This window comes from Magallana gigas, chromosome 8 (assembly GCF_963853765.1).
Source record: "Magallana gigas chromosome 8, xbMagGiga1.1, whole genome shotgun sequence".
Lineage (NCBI taxonomy): Eukaryota > Metazoa > Mollusca > Bivalvia > Ostreida > Ostreidae > Magallana > Magallana gigas.
The window spans coordinates 21,741,580-21,751,720 of NC_088860.1; the positions used below are offsets into that span (position 1 = coordinate 21,741,580).

A 10,141-nucleotide genomic window follows, 5' to 3' on the forward strand; every position below is an offset into this window, starting at 1 on the left:
GATACATACTATTTGGTGGTTACTGAAGAAGGAAGAGCCAGGAATTGTTCTTCATCTACAAAGAAAAGAATATTTTATAGTACAAATTCTTTAAATTTATTCTAACATTGTTAGTAAAATAATCATCATTAATTAATTTCTTTAAATCAATCAATCCAATCATTATTGTAAGTAATAGTTTTAAGATATGATTTCTAATTCTATATAAATAAACCTATTTTATTACTATTTTTTAAAAACTGTCTTTCGTTTTTTTTTTCCAGCATTCTTTATTCAAAATGGCCACTATGCATAGGAAAGGAAAAAATATACATATCATTTTATCTTACAACTCATATTTATTTTTTTGAAATATATAATATCAATACATGTATGAATGTATGAACCTTAACTGAACTTCAAATAATAATAATTTATAGACTAATATACTTCTTAATCATTGTATCAAAACAGAATTTGACAGGTAATTACAAATTGTAATGCACAATTTTATTCTTATATTTTGTTAGTAAAATGCATTTATCAATCTAGTACATTAATTGAGTCTAGTTAAAATCTTATTGAATTGAATAAATCAAAACCAAAAGAGTGCCTGGTACACTTGTGGATAATTCGAAAGTTACAATTCACTTTACCGACTTATATAATTTGGTGTATTTTTTCTTACCAGTTTTGATCCATTTCATTTGGACATTAAATATTATATGGTCTTTGCTTTGCAAAAAACTGAATCCAACAAACTGGAAAGGCAGAGAGATGTTCTGTTGAAGAAAATATTTTCACATGAAAAACACCCTAACCTGTAGCAACCATTTGAAAAATTTCATTGACAGGGTCGAGCTCCGCATACAACCTCGTGTACTACTAACCTAATTACCCAGACACATTGGACTTCACTAATATGTGCATTACTGTACTTTTAAAACTGATTCTTTTCAAAGCAATTGGTGGAAGAAAAAACCAAGGTTTGTAAATGAAACTTTTGACGGATTGTAAACTTGGTATTAAATATTACTTAATACTAATTCCATTCGTTGTTATGTTTTGAAATTATTCTACCATGGATTTTTCTTTAAAAATAATAAGTAATAAAAAACCCACTTAATCAATGCATAAACAACACTTACTGGATGCATGGTTAAAATCCACACAGTCAGAAATCTTCAGATCAAATGAGGAAAACTATCCCTGTCTATGGAATTTATTTGTAGAAAAACTGGACAGCAAAAGGGTAAACCCCAGCTATTTATAGGCATTTGGAAAAATCCAAAGTACTATTTTTATAAACACATCTACCCACATTATTTGGAAATTTTGAATTTTATAAATAACCCAAGTAAACTTCAGCTATATAGGGTCAGTTTTAAACATATATTGCCACATTCTAAGTCATAAGCATTTCGACGAAAACTGGGATTGTGGTTTTCTTCGAAATCCTTTAATGGGCAAAAAAAAATACTTAAAAATGAACAACAAAATTCTTCCTGTGTTAAAAGGAAATAAGGTAAGGAGAATTTACAAGTGTTTTATTTTATTTATGAATTGAAAAAAATGAACTGTAAAACAGTGTCATTGAACTGTGTTTAATTTGTCACAGTGCATAATCAAATCTTTAAATCGGATAACACATTGTTGTGAAGTTATAACAACCATATGAATAAGAAAAATATAGTAAATTTTTTTTTTCGTCATTTTGATTTGAGCTTTAAATCATTTTATATTAATGAAAAAGAATAGCAATTCAATTGTAGTTAACAAGAACTTTTCCGTAACAAGCTGGAATGCTAGGTATTATGTATTTCCAATTTTAATAACTGGGATATTTTCCTGCTTCACGTCGATTTTTTAACGTCATAATTTAATCTACATTACATTTCTTTTTAAAATCTATATAAAATCTACAGTTACAAAACATACGAATAACGAATAGGACATGTTACAATGAATCGATACCACGCCATGGCAGTCTTTAATTATAAAAGTATTGATATTGCAATCAGCTTGGATAATCTAATTTCCATGTCATTACGTAACTGTTTTCTCTCAGGGTAAATATTTCCTCTATCATGACAATTAAAATTTATTTCGCAATATAACTATTTGGAACTTTGTTAGAAGCGCAGAGGAAGCAACTGGTCCTTTTGAGTCAAGATAAAGGCATTCTATGGATCAGTTGTTATGACCAACAGGATTACTCCTTCACACAACATAGATAATGTGCAGCTTTAGAACAATTGAAATGCAACATAAGGTGAAATGCGCAAATGTTTGATGAATCGTTCCAACTACGTACTAAGTTATCGTGTATGATATTTGGAATGTTGTCAAGTTGGCATTAATCCAACATGCACTACTATCAATTATGGGAAATTCCTATTAGTTTATGTATAACTGCGATTTTTTTTAAAAACTTAATAAATTGCGTGTTGAAGGAATATCGCCATTAAACTTTAAGTTTAATCACTTATTTCTTTTATCTGCATTTTTCAGTGCCTTAAGTGTCTTAAAAAAGCACTTATTTTACCATAAAGATATACAAGTGTCATATGAAACTATCCGTCGTAAGGGTAGTTGGTGAAAATGTGTGTGCCTAATTGCGCAATTTCACTTCGTTTGTTTTTGATTCACTCGCTGACCATGCAATTGAGTAACACTTTCTTTTTAATGAAGATTTTTGTATCAATTATTCAATAATCCCCTAAACATCAATTTACGCTGACAAAACAAACAAATCTATTATTTTTCTTTTAATTGAAATACATGTATAACAGTCGTGTATTCATAAGATTTCCATAATAGAAGATTATCAATAAGAAAACAAAAACATGAATATTTCTTTGCAAAGTAAAATATTTCATTCACCAGAACCCGTATCAAACACTTCTAAATTCACTTTTTCTTTTTATCACAGAATACACTCACATGAGATCAAGTAAAGTTAATATTTACACGACTTTGACCCCCAATCGAAAAAGTTTTGAAATAAAAACAGAAAAATACATCCAACGATACGTTATTGATAATGGGTAGTCATCACTGGAAAAACCCTTTCCTTCTCTGTTCCTTCCTACCTGGGATTTAAAACAAATCAAGTCAAGAAAACAAAACTGCGCCAAAGAAAGTTTTATCCTGGCTAATGGTAACAGCCGTGTTCGATGTAATTACTTTCAGTCTAAGTATGTCACCTTTTTCCAAATATTGCAAACCCATCATATTGCACGTCTTTTCCTTCGAATTGAAGAAAACAGAAATGTCACTGTGTTCGTAACTGTCAATGCTATCAGCACAGTGAAACACTCGTTTTTCGTTCGAATCAGTTTTGTCCGTGACAAATAGTCCGAAGAACTCGCGGGGATCCTTTGTGAATTTCTCTATCTGTAATCATCATTTCAAAAAATATGGTTCAATGCACACATAAAATGAACTCAATACACTTATAACAAACTTTGACTTTATTCTCATAATTAGAACGTTAACACGTTTTCATTGGTGTCTCTTTTGAGATGTATATATACAAGATTGTATTACCTGGGCATACATTAGATAAAGTCCCGACTGAAGAATTTCGAAAGAGTTGCCTTTGTCAGATCTTATTTTCAGTATTGAATTGTTTATCTTATTTTTCATCCATCCAGCTTCTTGAAAGTATGGTATAGGTTCGGACTTGTCTACAATTAAACGTTTCGCTTTATAATAATAACAAATTGACAATGATCATCCAAAACAAAAAATTTGGAACTGTTGAATTAAGATTGTCTCCTTAATAATTACTTGTCATATTGCATTTTTTGTAAGATAAATGTATTTAACAAATCGATATAAACATATTTATCTTCAAACTATTATAGGATGTATATTTCATACATTATTACTTTAGTTCATTTGTTTATGAGTGTAATTAAATCTATTTGCATTACCATATTTGAAATACACTGGCATTGAATTATTGTACTCACTTGAACTCCAGAAAGTTCTGTTCCCGGGACAATAAACTTTGAATTCCTCTAAGATACAATCTGCAATAAGTGTTCAAAGTAGGAAACAAACTGACAGTCGCAGCCCAACACACGATAACGGAACAAATGTCTCAATCCTCTGATCGAAATTTTATTATGAAAAAGGAGTACTTACCATTTGCTTTGGGAGGAGTAGTCACAAAATGGGCAGCTCTGGCGGAGCACTAAAATTTGAGGAAACATTGCATTAATAGATTTTAGTAATAATTGAATACTTGTAGTATTAGATATGGAATTCGTTGGTGAATTTAAAAAGCAATATATGTAATAGTACCAAAAAATCAAGAAGACCTGACTTCAGTCAATGACTAAAAAAATGAAGGATACTTATTGTACTTTACTTACAGCTGAACCAGGCAAACCTACAATATAAGAAAACAAAAAAATTTACTAATGCTAATTCATTTATTTACCAGATCATTTCAATACAAGACAACATATTTAATCAAGCAGGATCACTAGGCAGTTGCATGTAAAGTTTAGACTAAAAAATACAAAAATTAAATTGGTGTATATACGAAGCACATATGTTAAAAAGAAAGGTCCAGCACGTATAAAATGAGCTAAATCCTAACATTTACATATATTAAGGCCAGGAAATTGGTTCAACTATGTATGTTCATCCTTTTAAATTTACAACTTCATGCATATTTAAAACATTTTTATTCAGTTATTTGATTTCCTTTCTGGCTACTTTTCATAGCTTAATAAATTGAAAGTTAAACATTTATTCAAACTTCTATTGGCACAATAGACAGACAGACAAACAGAGGAAGACTAACCAGTATCCCCTTTTTCTCCACGAGGACCCTGGGGACCAGCAGGCCCTGGAGGACATTTACATCTTCTTCGCTTTTTTCCTTTCTGTCTCCTTCTCTTTTTCTTTTCTTTGAAGAAAAATTAAGGTCACTTTAATCAGTCACATCTATACAAGAGGTCCCCTTTCATCAGTCAGATTTATACAAAAGGTTCCCGATCCTCGGGTCCTCTTTATCAATTATGCTCGCAGTAATTTTCACTTGCATTTTAGTTATATCCTCCAATTTTGCTTATCGATATTTAAACTGTGTTACACCAATGAAAATGATGATGAATTAGGATTTCAAATATATTTTAAGATGTGCATATTTTTTTTTAATAAGATTTGCATAAGCTTTGATGACCTGCTCCTACTTAAAAAAAAACCTCACGTTTTTCGATGCCTCGTTTCAGTCGAATCCTTCTTAACTCCTCAGTGACCTGAACAGTACGACTCAATGATACAAAGGAACTGGGAGAACGCTGAAGCTGAAATGAATACCTTCATAGTACAAAAGAATAAAAGTAAAAAAATTAGTTTAAAGAAAAAAATTTTTTTTTGGGTACTTTTCATTGTTTGTTTACTTACAGACTTTGAAACTTCCTTGCCTCCAGGAGAAATGGACGCTACAACTTTCGAAAGATCCTTTAATTCGCTTTTTAACGTTGATATTTCGTAAGCAGACCAGACAAAGTACACAAAACAAAAGATAAAAAGCGCGCATTTTGCGATGTTTGATACATAGAAACCAGCGTAAAAAAGTTCAACTTTCTTTTTCGTGTCAGACATTTTCAAAAAATGCACGAACTGCACACTTTAAAACGGCCGAGTAAAAAGCAAGTGTGTCCAGAATTAAGATCCATTGAAATTTATTCTTTTCCACATATTTTATCCTTACAGAAGCTGCATATTTTTCCCGGGAAGCGCTAGAGATAGGGAATACTTCCTGTGCTGTAACGGGAACCAAGTCCTCGATTCGCAGAATTCCGGTCAACCATATGACCCTGCTCAGTGTCGTATAGTCAATTATTAAATAATAAACTTATATCTTTATAAACTAGGTCACAAGTGTATAGTTCTTTCTTTGCAGCTAGTTCAAACTTATTCCTAATTAAACAAATGGCCTTGGGGTAATTGGAGTGTATTTATGATAACAATATTTACATATTTTGATAAACATGCACTACAAACGTACGCATCGTTGTGATCCCGTGAATTTAAATATACCTACGTCAATACACATAAATAGGCAGGAGTTATATACCTGTACAGGTGAAACATTAAGAGAAATGAAATAACAAACGATGTGCATATTTAAGCGCTTAGATACACATGCTTTACACAGTACCGTTTTAAATTTTGTATTATTCGAATAAACCTGTATATTAAGTACACCGTGCTAAAAGTTTATTTAGTATATTTCAGAAAAAAATGTTTTTCAAGTTTTATTTCATAAGCAATTTTATAAGCAACTGACACAACAATAAACAAATTATGTTTTATTTTACAAGCAAAGGTTTTTGTTTCATGTCTTGAGTAATATTGCACCAAAGTTGGTATTTTCAGGTTTCAGAATGACCGCAGTCCGAGATGTAAGGATTCGGATGGAGAGATCACTGCTCCGTTGTAGAAAGAACACCCCTGACACACTGCAAGTTTTGCCTTTGGAGAACATGTACGGGTTGGAAGGGTCCGACCTAACATAATCCAAGCTCTCGCGGCAGTCCAGCTTCCTGGTGCCGTCAATGTAGATGGCAATGTCGTGTGAGGACTTAGTGGCTTGCACCAGAATCTACACGGATACGAGTTGGCGTTAAAATAAGTGAAATATGTGCATTTTTGTTATAGGGAGAGTATGACACGGGTACTTTCGTGCACGAATATAGGGTAGGCACTGAACTGTGTTGAAATGCAATGCTGTAAACAAAACGTGCATAACTGAAATTTGATACCTATTGTTGAATGACAATTAGATATCTTGAGAGCGAAACGTCCCAGAATATTAGAGGACGAATTGGCGTTACATCGTGTTTTAAAGAGTAATAGCTGAATGGCCAGCAATTCAATAGACATGCCTACGTCAGACTGCTGTAGGACACAACTACCAAAAGTCAAAGCTCTTGTAGAAATGGTTCTAAGTGATTTGAAAATCATATACAGGCCCTTCGTTGATTTGACAGAACATCAGTAACGTGTATGACTCTCATGGGGTATGGGGAGGATAACATTATCTTTTTAAATACTGGGAAACAGTGCAAATGTGTATGACTGGTACAGAGAATAGGGTACAGTATAAAAGAAGATGACAGTACCAGTATGCTGTGAAGAAATACAGATACATGACTCTTTTCCCAAACTCTTTGCCAGAAATTCACAAGACAAACGAAATTATATGATGAAGTATGAACCGTGGAGATTTGACGGAACAAGGTTAACGATTTGCCATGATGCAACAAAACACTGACCTTTCAAAAAGATGCATGTTTATTGACCTTGGACAACCAGAGACATATCAATCGCGTTATCGTGACACGTGCAACTTTCTACGAATTTGACAGATAAAAGCGTCAAAATAAACAAAGTGAAATATTTATCACAATACATGTATACAACAATCAAATATTGACTCAATCGTATATAAACATCATGATGTTGATTAAGTTATCATTTACTTTTTGGGGGCAGACATGAACTTTTTGATGCCCTTTCTTAATACATATACTTTTGAAATACTAGTAATTCTAAAAACAAAACAAGTATTGATATATATATATATATATATATATATATATATATATATATATATATATATATATATATATATATATATATATATATATATATATATATATATATTTGTGAAATGACTATGTGTATCGATCTGTTATATATATATATATATATATATAATTTTAAGCAGCTGAATATTTTAGATTCAAGAAATTATCGCGTACTAAGATATTTTTCAAAGTACCTTCCTAATTTGTATCCTATAGAAAATCAAAATAAAGGAAATCGTGGTTTATAAGAATTCACAAAAAAATATCTGATTGCATGCATGCAAGCTAAGCTGCATCAAACATTGGGAGGGTGCATATGAAGACCAGTAGGTAAATCGTTATCTTACGTTCAGATACAGGAGATGGAGACCTGACTTAGTGACAGAGAATGAGCTTGTATCTGTCTGATTCTGCACCAAAGGCTCCACTTCCTCGATGTGCTGTGACGTCATCCATGGCGACGAAGTGAAGAACTGGACCCCGTGTAAAGGATCTACAATGTTCAGAAGCTAGTGACTTAACATGGACAGGCAAAGAGATGGTAGGGAGAGAATCACGAATGGTACTTCCAGAATAGAATCGGATAACTAGATTGACTTACCATTCAGCAAAAACGTTTGGTTTGCACAGAAGGTTCCAGACCAGACATGACAACAGGAACCTTTACAAACAACAAAATAGAACCGTTACAAATACTATAGCGCAATTTCATTCATGGCATCATTTCATAAGAATTTCTGACAGAAACATGGAATCCCTTGTTCGCATATACAGTTCTTTTTAAAATTCCACTTGCATGTAACTGATGCTGCGCTAGATTACCATAAAACTTTAATTCCTCGCTTTCAATCTCAGTCTTTCTTATGTGACAAAGAGAACATACAGTATAGAAAAAGAGAGATCGAGTTCAAAAGGGACATGTCCTAGTTCTAATGTACTGGAGCTTAATACTTAATTATACCATCTACAGAAGTACTATACACAAATTAAATATTAGACATATGATTTTTTTTTTATCACCTGAGCATTTGATGCTGTTATATTGGGATATGTCTTTGTACTCATGTGGAATGTAGTGAACAGCGGTCACCCCAGAATCAAGCTACAAATAGGACAGACGTTCAAACTGACAGTAATATCTTTGGTTCTAATATATATGCTGTGACATTGACCAAACATTTTTGATTTTATTTTTAGAAAAAAATTCACTTTAAGAACGCGATGTTTTATCAACAGATATGAAAGTGATATAATCAATACATATAAAACATATCATTTAGCTTATTTCAATGGTATATTTTTTAAAATTTGATAAATAAAAGAATACTTACGTTTTTACTTAAAAGTTCCATATCTAAAGATGTTAAATAGAGCATGCTTAATCAAATGGTCACCATTGATGACAGTTATTAGTATGCAGTTTTTGTTTCATATATCTAGTCTACAAAACGAAATCGATTTATACATGTAAATTTCTTACTTGAAAATCCTGACAAAAACCTTTTTAAACCTTGTCCCTCTGAATTGAAAATATAAACATAAATTATTAAGCATACACTTTGTAAAAATAATCATAATTTATTGGTTTCATCATTCATTTCTTAAATCATTGGTCTCCATATAGGAAATTAAAAATATTTCTTGAAAAAATGGCGCTTTACACAGGTTATACCTCTGTTTATTTGTGCATGTCTGGAATATTCAATGACCCCATCACCCTTTGTTTCACCCTTTGTTTCATTCAGCATTTTTTCAAAAGAAAGCAAAGCGTCCTGCAACATATACATACAATGAAATACAGTTAGTTAACCACTGGCAAACGACATCAGTCTAAAAATTTCACCACACAAAGCAAAGAATTTGTCATACCGTGTTGTTCCATTGGTACTTTTCAGCATTCTGTAACCGTGTGCTGAGATTGCTGACTTGCTCCATCAAGTTCTGTAGCTGGTATGTCGTTTTAACATATAAAACAAGAATAAAAGCACAGATCCCTAAGAAAATCACACAGAACGCTGTGCTCGCTTTTGGAAGCCTTGACGATTTCGGAGTTTGCTTCTCTTCGTTGCAAGCATCAGTAATTTTGATACTAGAAAAAGACTTACAAATGGCCATTTTTTCCTACTTTTCTAGTATCTTTTTCAGTAAATAAATTTCACTTTTCCATTTATGTAGAGTGTCAATATTATGAGCTGATAATGAGTAGTGTCGATGTAGATAAATATTAGTATATATACGGAGACCAAGGGATGTGCAAATTGAAGCGTTGGCGAGATTAAGGCGAAATCAGGGAACAGTCGCGCGCGGATACGAGGCGAGGTGGGAGAACAGTCAGGTTAGGTAGTAGCGGTCAATCCGTGCAGAGATTGTGAAATGTCCCTTTGTGTCAAAAGGTTTGCCGGAAAGTCCACTTTCTTGGGCATTACATCAGACAGATGCAATATATCAACAGATGCTATAGTATGTTCAGTTTTTATTTAATCTTCGTAAGTTTGTTATTATCGGAGAGGTTGTTTCAACTACAATCTCCATTGATTGTACATGTA

The 10,141-nt window shown here is 32.3% G+C and overlaps 2 protein-coding genes across 2 annotated transcripts; both read right to left on the reverse strand.

Annotated features, from left to right (window-relative positions):
• Positions 1 to 2,888: 2,888 nt before the first annotated feature.
• LOC105343080 (ectodysplasin-A) lies at positions 2,889 to 5,604 on the reverse strand. Its single transcript, XM_066069492.1, has 8 exons — positions 5,404 to 5,604; positions 5,207 to 5,303; positions 4,799 to 4,903; positions 4,362 to 4,378; positions 4,132 to 4,180; positions 3,957 to 4,016; positions 3,529 to 3,668; positions 2,889 to 3,375 (listed from the first exon to the last, which is right to left on the reverse strand). Exons 1-8 carry the CDS (start codon positions 5,602 to 5,604, stop codon positions 3,094 to 3,096), a joined length of 951 nt encoding a protein of 316 aa, XP_065925564.1. The 3' UTR covers positions 2,889 to 3,093.
• A 731-nt stretch (positions 5,605 to 6,335) lies between these two features.
• LOC105343079 (uncharacterized) lies at positions 6,336 to 9,317 on the reverse strand. The gene is made up of 7 exons (XM_066069495.1): positions 9,268 to 9,317; positions 9,076 to 9,114; positions 8,927 to 8,949; positions 8,616 to 8,697; positions 8,197 to 8,256; positions 7,943 to 8,088; positions 6,336 to 6,607 (listed from the first exon to the last, which is right to left on the reverse strand). The coding sequence occupies exons 3-7, from the start codon at positions 8,945 to 8,947 to the stop codon at positions 6,341 to 6,343; spliced, it is 576 nt and encodes a 191-aa protein (XP_065925567.1). The 5' UTR covers positions 8,948 to 8,949; positions 9,076 to 9,114; positions 9,268 to 9,317; the 3' UTR covers positions 6,336 to 6,340.
• Positions 9,318 to 10,141: the final 824 nt, after the last annotated feature.

Coding starts and splice junctions, on each gene's coding strand:
- LOC105343080 (XM_066069492.1), bottom strand. CDS start 5,604: ATGTCTGACACGAAAAAGAAAGTTGAACTTTTTTACGCTGGTTTCTAT. Junction 4,017..4,131: donor TACTCCTCCCAAAGCAAATG/GTAAGTACTCCT, acceptor CACTTATTGCAG/ATTGTATCTTAGAGGAATTC. Junction 3,669..3,956: donor CAGAACTTTCTGGAGTTCAA/GTGAGTACAATA, acceptor GTTTAATTGTAG/ACAAGTCCGAACCTATACCA.
- LOC105343079 (XM_066069495.1), bottom strand. CDS start 8,947: ATGGAACTTTTAAGTAAAAAC. Junction 8,698..8,926: donor TGGAACTTTTAAGTAAAAAC/GTAAGTATTCTT, acceptor TCCTATTTGTAG/CTTGATTCTGGGGTGACCGC. Junction 8,257..8,615: donor TAACAGCATCAAATGCTCAG/GTGATAAAAAAA, acceptor TTGTTTGTAAAG/GTTCCTGTTGTCATGTCTGG.